General features: G+C 45.1%; 1 protein-coding gene across 1 annotated transcript in view; it reads right to left on the bottom strand.

The window, feature by feature from the left end:
• The window catches only part of TMEM131 (transmembrane protein 131), a 179,229-nt gene that overhangs the window by 83,539 nt on the left and 80,282 nt on the right, over window positions 1–15,408 (bottom strand). The window contains 1 exon segment of the mRNA XM_075060989.1: window positions 11,878–11,946. Within this exon segment, the coding sequence (XP_074917090.1) occupies window positions 11,878–11,946 (69 nt within the window).

The following is a 15,408-nucleotide window of genomic DNA, read 5'->3' as shown; positions in this document are numbered from 1 at the left end:
GTATAGCTGCTCCAAGCCCTTGAGGAATCTGGATACCATAGGATGTGAAAACATCGCACGACCATTCTCCCCTGGGTGGAAGGTAGAGATGACCGCCAAGTGCACCCTCAAAGATGATACCGTTAGGCCCTGTTGTTTAAGGGACCAGAGGTAGTCCACGATGGTGGGGATGGAGACCTCGGTGGGAAGAACGTTGTGTTCTCCACACCAGCATATGAAACGCTTCCACTTGGCCAGATATGTTGCTCTAGTGGAAGGTTTTCTGCTACCCAAGAGTACTTGTTGCACTGGGGCAGAGCAACGCATCTCAGACTGGGTCAACCACTCAGAAGCCATGCCGTGAGATGCAGGGACTATAGGTCTGGGTGATGCAGTTTGCCGTGGTCCTGAGTTATCAGGTCCAGGTGGAGAGGTAGTGGGATAGGGTCGGCTATTGACAGGTCTAGCAACATGGTGTACCAGTGCTGCCTGGGCTACGCTGGAGCGATCATGATCAAGCAGGCTCTGTCCCTGCGTACTTTCAGCAGGACCTTGTGGACGAGCGGGAATGGTGGAAAAGCATATAGCAGGTGAGTCGTCCACGGTATCAGGAAAGCGTCTGCTATCGAACCCTGGGAGAGGCCTTGAAAAGAACAGAATATCTGGCATTTCCTGTTCTCGCGGGACGGCAAGAGGTCTACACGGGGAAATCCCCACTTCCAGAAGACCGAAAGAATAATGTCTGGGCAAAGCGACCACTTGTGAGAAAGGAAGGATCTGCTAAGGCGATCCACCAGAGTGTTCTGAACCCCCGGGAGAAAGGACGCTATGAGGTCTATAAAGTGGGCTATACAAAAGTCCCAGAGTTGAATAGCTTCCTGACAAAGAGTCGAGGACCTTGTCCCGCCCGCTTGTTTATATAGTACATGGCTGTTGTGTTGTCGGTGAATATTGACACACAACGTCTTGCAAGTGCTGTTGGAACGCCTGGCAAGCCTGGAGGGACCTGGCTCTCAGCTCCCAGACATTGATGTGCAAGGCCAGTTCCTGAGATGACCGAAAGCCTTGCGTGCGTAGATGCCCGAGGTGAGCACCCCAGCCGAGAGATGATGCATCTGTCGTCGGGGACGCAGAGGGCTGGGGCGGATGGAACGGCAGCCCTGCACACACCAGGGTGGGGGTCAGCCACCAGTCGAAGCAGCCTAGGATGCTCGGGGGAATGGTGACGACCATGTCTATGGCATCCCTGCCTGGTCGGTACACTGAGTTGAGCCACAATTGGAGGGGACAGAGATGCAGTCTGGCGTATTTCGTCACAAACATGCAGGCCGCCTGCAAGTGCGAACTGAAGTCAAGGGAGCAGCTTGCAGACTCTGGATGATGGCCACCATTGCTTGGAACCAGGGCAACGGTAAGCAAGCTCTGGCGAGGATGGAGTCCAGGGTGGTGCCAATGAAGTCTATTCTCTGAGTGGGAATCAGAGTGGACTTTTCCGCATTGATCATTAGGCCTAGATGTAGGAAAAGGTCCTTGACAATGCGGACGTGATGGATCACTTGTGCCTCAGAGGTCCCTCGGATGAGCCAGTCGTCTAGATACGGAAAAACGTGTATTCGACGGCGGCAGAGGTGGGCGGCGACTACAGCCATGCATTTCGTAAATACTCTTGGGGCTGTAGAGAGGCCGAACGGTAGGACCGGAAATTGAAAATGTTGGCGGTTGACTATGAACCGGAGGAACCTCCTCTGAGGAGGGTAGATGGCTATGTGAAAATACACATCTTTCATGTCGTGGGCGGCATACCAGTCTCCGAGATCCAGGGATGGGATGATGGTCCCCAGGGATACCATATGGAACTTCAACTTTATCATGTATTTGTTGAGTTCCCACAGATCCAGGATAGGTCTGAGACCCCCCTTTACCTTGGGGATTAGGAAATAGCGGGAGTAAAACCCTATGCCCCATTCGTGTTCCGGTACCTCCTCTATGGCTCCTTTAGCAAGAAGCGTCTGCACCTCCTGGAGGAGGAGCTGCTCGTGAGGGGGTCCCTGAAATGGGGTGGAAGGGGGGGCATGAAATAAATTGGAGGTGGTACCCTAATTCCAGCATGCGTAAGACTCAGCGATCTGTCGTTAGGTGGGACCATGCAGGGAGGAAAAGGGAGAGGCGGATGGAGAAGGGAGGGAACGGATCCTTTGACGACACTGGTACGATGCCCTCGGGCACACCTTCAGAAGGAGGGTTTTGGCCCTGTGGAAGGTTTGGAGGGACCTTGGTTCTGGCCCCTTTGGTTGCCTGACTGCCTCCGGCGACCGGTTCTACCCTGCGTTCTAGCAAAGTCCAGTCTCTGTCTGGGCTGAGGGTAAGAGCGATGTGGCTGGGGGCGGAAGGGCCTGCGCTGAGTCACTGGCGTGTGCATGCCTAGCGAGCACATAATGACCCTATTATCCTTTAGGCTTTGCAGCCTAGGGTCTGTCTTATCGGAGAATAGGCCTTGCTCTTCAGAGGGGAGGTCCTGAATTGTATGCTGGAGCTCCGGGGGGAGGCCTGAGACTTGCAGCCATGAGATACGCCTCATAGTAACCCTGGAGGCTAGGGTCCTGGCCGCTGAGTCCGCGGCGTCTAGGGAAGCCTGGAGGGAGGTTCTAGCCACCTTCTTCCCCTCGTCTAGGATGGCCACAAATTCCTGTCGGGATTCCTGCGGGAGCAATTCCTTGAACTTGTCTGCCGCCGCCCAGGTATTATAATTATAGTGGCTAAGGAGGGCTTGTTGATTAGCCACGCGGAGTTGGAGCGCCCCTGCAGAATAGACTTTGCGCCCCAGCAAGTCCATGCGCCTCGCATCTTTTGATTTCGGGGCTGGAGCCTCCTGGCCATGGCATTCTCTCTTGTTGACCAACTGGACAATGAGGGAGCAAGGAGGGGGATGGACATATAAGTAGTCGTAGCCCTTGGAGGTCACCATATATTTACGTTCCACTCCCCAGGCAGCAGGTGGGACAGAGGCCGGAGACTGCCAGATCGTATTGGCATTGGCCTGTATCGTCCATATAAAGGGAAGGTCCACTCTCGTAGGGGCATCAGAGGATAAAATGTCCACCACTGGTCCTCTACCTCCGGGACCTCATCGGCTTGCAGGTTCATATTTTGTGTGACACACCTGAGGAGGTCCTGGTGGGCCCTCAAGTCAATTGGTGGAGGGCCTACAGACGACGTTCCGGCTACCACCTCATCACGGGAGAAGGATGAGGAGAGACCTGCGACAAGTGAGTCAGTCGAGGGCTCATCGTAGTGGACAGCCTCTGCCTCCCTTGGGATCTGGGAGTCCTGTGGCTGGACCGACATTTCCTCCGAAGCAGAAGGAGGAGGGCGGCTTATGGTGGCTTCCAGCACCCGGTGTTCTGATGTGGCAGAGCGCAATGGGCCTGGATATGTACCTTGGGCCTGATGATATGCCCAAGGTGTCCAGAAAGCCCACTGTTGAGGTCCGTGATCCTGAGCCTGGGGCTTGTAGAAAATCGTGGCGGGCACATCGGCATCTCTGTCCTGGACATATGCACTGTTCACCTGTGAAGACACAGATGGGTGCTGGGACGGCCAGGGAGGAGCTGAAAGACCATGGTAAAGGTCCCTCTCTCTCGCCGTTGGTGATCTCCTCGGCACCGGGGATCGATATCTGGAGTCATACCGGTGCCGAGAGCGAGACCGGGACCTGCGACCGGCGCAGTGCCAGGAGGTCGACCTGGATCTCGAAGGTCTGTGGCAGGAACGGCTTCGAGAGTCGCGGTGCCGGGAGCGGGAGCGGTACTGAGAGTACTGGGCCGGAGGCCGAGACGTCGATCTATGCTGCGAGTACGACCAGTACCGAGTAGGCAATTAGTGCTGGGACTGCGAGCGGCGTCAGGACCGTGATCATCGATGAGACCGTGAACGGCGCCGGGATCTGGATCGTGATCGGTGCTGGTCTGCCGAGCTGACTGAAGGAGGTGTCATTATGGCTAGCTTGCCTCTGGAGTGTAATACCCGCACCGGCGGTGCCGGAGGTGAGGCAGGACAGACTCCGTCATGGCTATAAGGTCCCTGGCTGCGGAGAATGTCTCCGGCGTAGAGGGGACCGTAAACTCAACCACAGGCCTCGGCAGGGAGCTCTCAGGGACTGAACTCGATGGCCCCTACAGGACCGGGGTCGACGGTAACGCAGCAGTTGGTGCCGTGGCAGGTGCAGGTGCCAGGCGGCCTGCACGAGGCTGCGTCTGCGCCAAGGGCACAGAGGTAGTGGAGGACTTCGACCTCTTCTGCTTCAGGGAGAGAGATTGGTGCCGAGCAGGTCCCTGCACTGGAGATGGCCGGTGCCTCGGTGTCTTGGCGGTGCTGGCACAGTCCAGTGCCGGAGGAGGGCTGCTAGCAGGGTGCTCAGCACTCTGTGCCGAGGACGGAGGGTTTAAAGCTCCATGAGGAGATTCTTCAGGCAAAAGTCTCTCTCCTTCTTAGTCCTCGGTTTAAATGCCTTGCAAATACGGCACTTATCCATAATGTGCGATTCCCCAAGGCACTTTAGACAAGAGTCGTGAGGATCGCTTGTGGGCATCAGCTTATGACAGGCAGAGTGCGGTTTAAACCCTGGTGAACCGGGCATGGGCCCCGGCACCGGGTGCGGGGAAGGGGCTAATGTCCAAACCCCACTGTAACTATATACACTAACTATTCAAGAACTATCAAACTATATATAAAACCAACTATATACAACAACGATAGTGAAGAAACAAAGAATAGCTAGGGAGGTGGAGGACAGCTAAGCCGCGCTCCACTGTTCCAACGACTGACACGGGTGGTAAGAAGGAACTGAGGAGCGGTCGGGTCAGCAGGGGTATATATCTGGCACCATCGCGACGCCACTTCAAGGGGCGACCCAGCCGACCCACTGGGGGTTGCTAGGGTAAAAGTCTTCCGACGAACGTGCACGCGGCGCGCGCACACCTAACTGGAATGGATATGAGCAAGCACTCAAAGAAGAACCTGTCTTATGAAAGAACACTCAAAGAGCTTAGCTTGTTTAGCCTAACCAAAAAAAGGCTGAGGGGAGATATGATTGCTCCTTATAAATATATCAGAGGGATAAATATCAGGGAGGGAGAGGAATTGTTTAAAGTTTAGTACCAATGTGGACACAAGAACAAATGGATATAAACTGGAACACTAGAAGTTAGACCTGAATTAGATGAAGGTTTCTAACCATCAGAGGAGTGGAGTTCTAGTTGGAACAGCCTTCCAAGGGGAGTAATGAAGGCAAAAGACACATATCTGGCTTTAAGACTAAACTTGATAAGTTTATGAGGGGATTGGTATGACGGGATAGCCTAATTTTGGCAATTAATTGATCTTTGATTATTAGCAGGTAAATATGCCCAATGGTCTGTGATGGATATATAGATGGGTCGGATCTGAGTTACTACAGAGAATTCTTTCCTGGGTGCTGGCTGGTGAGTCTTGACCACATGCTCAGGCTAAACGGCATGTATTGGAGCATGAGCTTTCGTGGGTCAATACCCACTTGCGGATGCCTGCATCACGACGAAGTGGGTATTGACCCACGAAAGCTCATGCTCCAATACGTCTGTTAGTCTATAAGGTGCCACAGGACTCTCTGCTGCTTTTACAGATCCAGACTAACACGGCTACCCCTCTGATACTTGACACATGCTCAGGGTTTATCTGCTTGCCATATTTGGGGTCAGGAAGGAATTTTCCTCCAGGGAAGATTGGCAGAGGCCATGGAGGTTTTTTTGTCTTCCTCTGCAGCATGGGGCACAGGTCACTTGCTGGAGGATTCTCTGCACCTTGAGGTCTTTAAACCATGATTTGAGGACTTCAATAACTCAGACATAGGTTAGGGGTTTGTTACAGGAGTGGGTGGGTGAGATTCTGTGGCCTGCATTGTGCAAGAGGTCAGACTAGATGATCATAATGGTCCGTTCTGACCTTAAAGTCTATGAGTCTATCAAACAAGGATATAGTTACTAACAAGTTATTTTTATTCCACTGAAATACTATCCTACCCCTCTGCACTGTTTGGCTTTCTAGAAATGCAGCTATATGTAGCACCTAACAACTGAAGTTATGAATCTGGAAGAGAATCTGAAGGCATCTGAAACATAACTGCTAGAATTGTTTAGTGAATATGGAATTCACCCTCTTCTTTAGAAGTAAAGAAGTGGGGAAGTCCCTTGCACTGAGCCATGTTGAACCTGCAGCTAAAGGTCACAAGGGTCCTTGTTATTGGCTCACAGTAATTCTCAGATATTTCCATCTGTTCATTGTGGGGCAAGGATAGGTTGCTTGGAAAAGACCTTTACTGAGAACACCTCTGGCTTCTTTTCAATCTATATTTAGTTTGGGATTCTTCAAACAAATGCAAACTTGTCTTCTGAAATTTGTAAGATTTGATTTGAATATTAGAAGTTGAGAATGTAATCTCAGCAGGAATCCCCATTCAGCCTTAGCTTCTCTCCCCTTCTATCTCTACTTCTTTGTGGGAAAATTGGAGGATGAGGAAGAATAGAAAGATTTTTTTGTGATTTTTGGATTCTTCTTTATTTAGGTTCAGGGAAAGAGAAGTCTAGACCCTCTAACACAGAGGTGGGCAAACTGTGGCCCGTGGGACCATCCTGCCTGGCCCTCGAGCTCCAGGCCCAGGAGGCTAGCCCCAAGTCCCTCCCCCCACTGTTCTCTCTCCCCTGCAAGCCTCAGCTTGCTTGCTGTGCTCTGGGTGTTGGGGCTGTGAGCTCCTGGGGCAGCACAGATGCAGAGCCCGGCCTGACCCAGGCTTTGTGCTGTGTGGTGGTGGTGGTGTGGCCCGGCTCCAGCTGGGAGGCACGGCTGTAGCGCCGCCAGTCACCAGTGCTCCAGGCAGTGCAGTAAGAGGGCAGGGAGCAGGGGGGCTGGATAGAGGGCAGGGGAGTTCAGGGTGATGGTCAGGGGACAGGGGTGTAGATGGGGCGGGGCAGTTGAGGGGAAACATAGGGTTGAATGGGGGCAGGGATTCTGGGGGTGGGGGGTGCAGTCAGGAAGGAAGTGGGGGTTGCGGATGGGCAGCAGGGCAGTTTAGGGGCAGCGGTTCCGGGGGCAGTCAGGGGACGGGGAGAAGGAGTGGTTGGATGGGCAGGAATCCTGGGTGGGGGGTGCGGGGTGTAGATAGGAGGTGGGGGCGGGGCCACAACCCCCTCCCCTAACCAGCCATCCATATAATTTACGAAACTCACTACAGCCCTCAGGCCACCCCTGCTCTAACAGGTCTGCCCTGGTTCTAGACAGAGGCTTTATAAATTCTGAGGCTGTCTACAAACTTTTTCCCCATAATCACCTTTGACAGCTGCTGAAAATCAGGCTAAAGGAAAGCTTCCTATGGAAAAAAAAAAAAAGAGAGACCTAAGCAAAGGAGACTCTCTGACTTTAGTGACACATGCAACACCCAGTTTGCCCTAAATGGAAAGGTTATCCTTTCATAATTTTGGACTCTTTGGACACAGCTTTGGACTCTTGCCACAGTTTCACGGAAAGCAAGACAATGGACAAGACCAAAGCACTAAAAAAGCATGCTCCCTGCTTTGCACTCAGACATACATAATGGTTGGTCTGAGCAATATGGATGAGTTACTTTTCTGACCAAGTAACTAAGGGAGATAAACTGAGATCAGTTGTTTCACCCTACCAGGGGAAATACAGCAGAAATTAAGGAAGACACATCACTGCACTATCAGAGACTGAGATTATTAATCTTCAAGTTTTAAATTAATTAATGTAACAAGTAAAAGTATTTCTATAAGGTATATTTTTGGACCAATCTTTGCAGTGCATCAGCCTCTTTTCAACTGGTTTTCAAAGCTCCACAGATTGAAATACTGAGAGCGGGTCATTATCCAATCATGTCACCTAGAATGAACTGGACCAAAATTATGGAGCAAGTCCTCAAGGAATCCATTTTGGAGCACTTGGAGAAGAAGTTCATCAGGAACAGTCAATATGGATTCACCAAGGGCACGTCACACCTGACCAACCTGACTGCCTTCTATGAGGAGATGACTGGCTCTGTGAATATGGGAAAAGTGGTGGACGTGATATATCTTGACGTTAGCAAAGCTTTTGATATGGTCTCCCACAGTATTCTTGGCAGCAAGTTAAAAAAGTATGGATTGGATTAATGGACTATAAGGTGGATAGCAAGTTGGCTAGATTGTTGGGCTCAATGGGTAGTGATCAATGGCTCAGTTTGGTTGGGATTGGTCCTGCTTTGAGCAGAGAGTTGGACTAGACTTCCTGAGGTCTCTTCCAACCCTAATCTTCTAAGATTCTATGATACAAGGCTTTAAATTATTGCATTATTTGACTTATCAGCATCTCTCATTCTAAGATCAAATAATTTACAAATACAAAACAGATTGCATCAACTTAACATATTCAGTTTTGATCTACCAATAGAACTGTTTTCTAGATTAAGTTTTTTAACCAACTCCAAAACAGATGTGAATTAAAGTCTATTACAAAGACAGAAGAAAAATATTTTATATTACCCTGAGCATGTCTAAAATGTAAGTGATTCTATAAAGCTCTTATGTATTAAAAACATGACAAATGCACATTTGGTTCTTTATTACAGCTATCTTATAAAATCACCTTGAAATCTGTGAAAATGGCTGTTTAAAGAAAAAAATGTAAAAGAATGCTAATTATTTGGATGATCTTCCTGCTTGCTGATAATTATTTTCCCCATATCCTGTTAGAGATTAAAGTTCTTGAAGAAACAAGGGTCTGATCCGCTTCTCATTCCCTTAAATTACTCTTAAATCACATGCAGAAAGGACTCATATTCAATTTAAAAGGAATTGCTTGTTAACGTTTAAGTGCAGACAAAGCTGTTCTGTACTCTCTTCAGAGTAAAAACCGCCTGCCAAATATTAAAAGCATAGTGCTTACAAGCAAGATAGAACTACTTGCAGTGATAAACAGAAAATATCACAAAAACTAAAGTTAGGCATGTAGAATATTAACCTAGGAAGAAAACATTAGGCATAGGTTGAGATGTGGCAGATGCTTTTCAACACTAGTGAGGTGAGACCATTCCACAGATACATATTCCCACAATGAAGATTTCAGTACCATTTGAAAACTTTTATAGTCTGTTAATCATGATTCAACAACCTCACTGAATATACTGGCAGACTACTTTTACAAGACGAACTGTAAATTTAGTGCTTGTGAGAAAGACCAGATTGAAAGAAAATGAAAAGAAAGTCCTCTAGTCAAATACTGTTAGAGCTATGGCAGCAGTCAAATTCCATCCTTCTTCCAGAGGGATCACTCTCTACAAGTGAGAGGTTAATTTAGTATCTCTTTTCTGTCTAATCAGTGGCAATCCAACATGGTCCACATGGACCCCATGACATAGCAATGCAGTGCTTAAGAGCTAGTTATCTGGTGGGAAATTCTAAATTGGTGAAATAAGCATACTGGATACAATTAGGTTTGTAAAACCAAGCTCACCAAGTGTATCTCAACTGGTAAAATACATGAAATTTCATACTTAAAAACAACAGGTCAGAGCGATCTACTTGCTTGCCTGAGTCCAACCTGAGATGGTCTGTTGGGCAGTATTATGAAGCCAGCTATGGTTCTCTTTACTAGGACTGTCTAATTGAACTCCTGCAAGGCATCACTAGGCATGACAGACTGAGCCTGTTCTGGAAGCTGGGAAGAGGCATCTCAGTGCATGCAATAGGCACAGGGGGCTGAGACTCAGATAAGAAGCTGGGACATGTTTGGAACATGCCACAGGTACAGTGATGAGAGGAAGGAAAGGAGAACACCCGTTGAGATGAATGGGCAGTTCAGCTTCTCAGAGATAGTATTTCAAGGTGTAATCATCTCCATGGGATATTTCTCACAGGCATATTCTCATCTGAATGAGATGAATAGGCCAGTTTACACAGTTTGCAGAGGTGTGTGCAGAGCCCCTTCTCAACTCCATCTCCCCAATATGGGATGGAGACTCTGGGGCTACCTTCCTCCTCCCCCGCTTGTACCTCCAGCTCATACATGTGCTACTTACAACCCAAGACTACCGCTTTTCTCCTCCCCAGGCCTACTAAGGGCATGAAGGGGACACAATGAAACATGATCTAGTTACCTCTGACAAAATCTATTATTTTCCACATTATGTTCAACACAGTCCTACTAAATTTTTAACAAATCTATCATGATAGCAAACCATTGTTTCCTGACTAAATTTATAATTGCAGCAACGCATTTCAACTTTCTACAGCAGGTAAAATATATTTAACATATTTGTATTTTTAAGAAGTGAAGAAAACATTTAACGAACCAAAGTGACACATATGCTCCTATTACAACTTTTAATTGAGAAATGTCTGTATTTGGTTTAAAAAAGCCCACATCATTTGGCACTAATTCTACAGAGCTGAACATGCCCTTTGCAGATCATAAACTTCAACAATTTTGGCAGTGTTTCAGATCTCTATTAACTGACTTGTTTCAAAGTGAGAGAGTTCTGGAAGGACAGATTTATATAAAAACCAACTGAAGCATAATGAAGAGCAAATTTATTAGAACAAACATTTAAGATATCCATTTTAATGCTAAAACACTGATATTTTATATTAAAATTCATACTTATGAAAAATAGATATTCGAGTACTTCCGAAATTTAAAAAAAAAAAAAAGAAAGTTCACATAACTCATTTAATTTCCTTCAGATGTGCTTACAGAAGATTTTAAAAGTGAGATTTTTCTACAAAGCAGAGGAGTAGAAGCCATTAACATTATGATAAAAAATGCATAAAAATAAAAATAAACTTTAACTCTTAAAAGAATGCTGTGTATTTACTACAAATCAAACGTCTTCAGGAATTTCCCCATACATTTACTTTATTCTTATTCAGTTACTAAGACCATATAATCAAAACTGTGTCAGAGAAAAAAGTTATCTACATGAGCAGTCTTTAAACTTACTGAATTTAGGTCTTGTACTGCATTATTTATATGAATGATATTCAACCAAATTTTGTGGTTATAGCAGAGATGTGATTAACATGGCACTTTTGTACTGTACATTTTTGCTTAAAACATAATAAGCAAATAAATACAGTTAGTTTTCTGACCATGACCACATACTGACACTTAAAAATCATGAAAGTTGCCAAACCAAAGTACTGAAACATAGACAAACCTAAGATGGTTGGTTAGCTTCTCTTACATGTTTTTTGTAACAATGTGTTAATATAAATTTGGCACATTAGCTATAGTCTGTTGTTCATTGCACTGCCAAAGGCCATTAATTAATACTTGTAAAATAAAGCACTTTCATACTAAATATGTTGCTAAACATTAAAGCTATATGAAAGGGAGAAGGATACTTCCATGTGCATAGGGTATTCTTCGACAACCACTTTGACAAAACTATATACATGACTCTCTTTCCCTCCACAGTTTAACAAATAACTCAGGATCAGCATAAAGCTCTGGCTTGGACAGGCAAAACTTCCACTATTTTCCCTATACTGCTCTACATCCCCCACATTGTGCCACTACTCTTTCCTACAAATGAGAAGTAATCCAGCTAGCTTCACTGTAGCATGCAATGAAGGCAGACTCTGCTTAAAACAAGCTATTCCGCCACATCTTAGACCAACTGTACAAAACAAGTCAAGAGCCTAGTTTTAGCTAGGAGTCAAAGATGGTTGAGATCCTATTTTGACATACACAGCTAGGCCAGCTGCAGTTATGGATATACATTTACAGTTCTGTCCATCAAATGTGTGTGTTGTTTAGGTTAATTTTTGTATTTGTCTTTTAACTAGGACAGAAATTAAAAGCTTCCCAACTTACTGTTCATGGAAGTCCAGCATCGGTGGTTCAAACCGGATAGGTCTGCAATTCCCTCGATACAGAGATATACTGCGGAAAACAAATAAGGCTCTGTAACAGAAGTAGTGACAAATACATTTTCTCGCCACACATCTCAATTCCTCCTTTCCTATCAAGTAATTTCTGGAGGCTAGTATTGTTATAATTACTTTAGATGAAGGACAAATTTGTTAAATTCTTCCAACCAGTGACGTTGGCATTGCATTTACTCAAGTTGTTACTGTGCAGTGCTTTAATACATACGTTTATGAATAAACTTACTGGATGGTTTTAAGTGAACAGATCTGAAAATTATGTTGAATGCATTCTATCAAATGCAGAGACAAACAGGATTATGGTATGTTAAGACTATACAGCTTAAATGGCTACACTTTAAGCTAACATTTTAATTTTTCCCTACACAATTATATCCATTCCAATACAAACAAAATACTAAGACGAAACATTAGGGAAACACATCAATGTCCAAACACATATGTCCATTCGGACATATGACAATATTTCATGCACATATGATTGGTCTCTTACAGAACCATATCCACACATTACAGAGAGGAATAAGAAGGAAGACTAATTAACTGCAAATTGAAATTGAACTTCACTTGCTGAACCCAAAATATTTTACTTCTCTTTGAATGAAATAGACGTGATTGAATTGGAGCTGCTCTGTAATTTATGAATACTGTATGCTAACCAGGTCATTGCTTTAGTGTACAACTATATTGGTTTACTTTAAAAGGGATCTGTAAGAAAAACAAGCAGGAAGGGGGAAAATGGCTCAAAATAAGCCATTTCTCAACGAAACTGGAAAAGGCTTGGGAACCAGAATATCAAGAGAACTGTGGCAGGTTTTAAAGAAAGAATCCTCTCAAGGGAAGAGGGGAGTTGTTCCAAGGAACTACACAGAGACTGAGTTTCTGGGGGTGTCTGAAGAAGTTAGCATTGACTAGATAACGAATGGAATGCTGACCATATTATACTCTTCAGCCACTAGGTGGCATTGTGTATAACAGTACAACCTCAGAGTTAAAACACCTTGGGAATGGAGGTATTCATAACTCTGAAGTGTTTAACTCTAAACAAAACATTATAGCTGTTCTTTCAAAAGTTTACAACTGAACCTAATACAGCTTTGAAACTTTACTATGCAGAAGAAAAATGCTGCTTTTAACCATCTTAATTTAAATGAAACAAGCACAGAAAGTTTCCTTATCTTGTCAAAAAAAATTACCCTCCACCCTTTTTTTTTTTTTAGCCGTTTACGTTTAACACAGTGCTGTACACTATTTTCTTTTTCTGGGGGGAGGAGGGTGGTCTCTGCTGCCTGATGGCATATTTCCAGTTTCAAATTAGGTGTGGGGCTGACTGGTCAGTTAGTAACTTCGGTGTTCATAACTCCGAGGTTCTACTGTATCTTAACTTCAGCTAACCTCAGTCCTACCTCGCAGTACTCTAAAGGATCTTATGGAAGACATCTCTGGTGTCTCTCTGAGGGGAAGCTTTGTAGTCAGGCTCTATCTGATACAGAAGCCTGACTTGCTAGCAACAGACCTGCAACCTACCATGTACAAAGAATAGGTGACAAAGACCATCAGAGGATAGTAAGCCTTTAGGTAAGATAGCCATGTGTAAAGACTTGCTTTAAAATTCTCTCTAAATGCTGTGTTTCTACTTTTAAACAATGCTTTGGTTTTAAGAAGGCTGTTTTGTCACAATACCCCTGATCACAGACTCACAAAGGGAAGCGCCACAGGTACCAAACTCTGTCGCTCCTGCTGGGAAAGCACAGTTGATGCACAGGGTATGTCTACACTGCAATTAAACACTCATGGCTGACCTGTGGTCATCTGACTTGGGTTCCCTGGGCTTGCACAGTGGGGCTAACTGTGGTGCAGATGTATGGGCTTGGGCTGGCGCCTGGGCTCAGTGTCCCAGAATCCAGGCTCCAGACTGTGCCTGAGCATCTGCACCACAATTAGACAGCCCCATAATGCGAGCCTGAGTCAGCAGACACGGGCCAGCCAGGAGTGTTTAACTGCAGTGCAGACATACCCCCAGGATACTGTAACACAGGGCCTGGTTTATGAATGGAAAAATTGTGGATTTGTATCCTGAGATAGGTAAAGATCCCTGACATCTGAGGGACTGCAATTAGAGAGACCAGAAAAGGGATAGTAATGTAACTAGCCCTGTAATTGTGACAATGGGATTTGAAAAGAAATTGTGCACATATGAATCTAAATCTCTCCCATTGTACTTCAAAGAAAAGCTAAATATTGATCATATTTAAGGGCATATGTCCACATTCCAACCAAAGTGTAGTTGGGGAACCAATTACAAAATTAAAATACCAGACAGAATTTTAGATGTATGTATTTTAGAACCAGATTAAAGCCTTGACCATGACCAATCCAGTAATATGTTTGCAAAACCAATGAAGTCTTAGCAATATGAGCCCTCAACAAAGATTTAACAGCTCAGTGCTGAAGTGAGAACTGACCATGTGAGAAAATTAGCGAGGCTCTAATGTGTAACTAAGCCACTTACCAGTGGTCAGACTGACAGAGTGGTTGTGCATATTCATAAGTGCTTTAAAATTCAGCCATTAAGAAGTTAAACTGCATTATGGCATCTCTAAGTTTTATTCTAACCCACACAATATAGTTTCAAAACAGTTATTTGTGAAAGGTGGGCTTTATCTCAATACAAATTCCTCAACATCAAAATATAAAACCTGCTTTGGATCCATATTCTTTTCTCTATTTACTGCTTCCACTCCAACTGTGCTATTTTAAACTGTATAACAAATTTGCTCCAAAGGAGACAAGCTTGTGCCTTTCTGCAACTACTCTCCTACGTGGATTTTTGAATAGTTTTGAATGGTACTCTAAAGCAAACTTTTTGGTATACTATGGTTTGGAACTAATGGTGCACTTAGGGATAACTCAATACCTAGTTGGGAGGTCATGGCTGGGAGTGGGGCTGAAGCAGAACATTCCTCTGTGTCCCCCTGATTTGGGGACCTCTGGGTTACATTTTGCTCACTTTTTGAAGGTTTTCTTCACAACCATAATGGCTAGAGACTTTTAAATAAAAAGACAAAAAATTCTGGAGAACAGATGGCAGAAACCACAAAAAGCAATGTGGTCACATTCGGTAATACTCTGCCTAATCTGAGTCCTAGCCCTCTATGCTGTTAGAGGAGCTTTAAACATTTTAAAATAATTTCCTTTCGCCAATTATCTTTTCTGAATCCTAATTTCCCCCCATGTGTGAATTCTAAGGCATCTGGAGTCAGAGCCTATTTTTCTTCAGTTCCAGAATGGTACAAACAAACAGGAATTAATGGAGACAATTCACAGTAGAGTAACAAAGGTGACTAGGACCCTAAAGGGACAGATTTATGAGGAAACAAATTACGGTAATACAGTTTAGTTAAACAAAGAAAAGTGAAAAAGGCATATAATGGTCAACATTTGTAGGGTTAACTCC

The sequence above is a fragment of the Chelonoidis abingdonii genome, chromosome 1 (assembly GCF_003597395.2).
Source record: "Chelonoidis abingdonii isolate Lonesome George chromosome 1, CheloAbing_2.0, whole genome shotgun sequence".
NCBI classification, from domain to species: domain Eukaryota; kingdom Metazoa; phylum Chordata; order Testudines; family Testudinidae; genus Chelonoidis; species Chelonoidis abingdonii.
The sequence above is the reverse complement of the archived record's forward strand: the minus strand, read 5'-3'. Positions and strand labels throughout refer to the sequence as shown.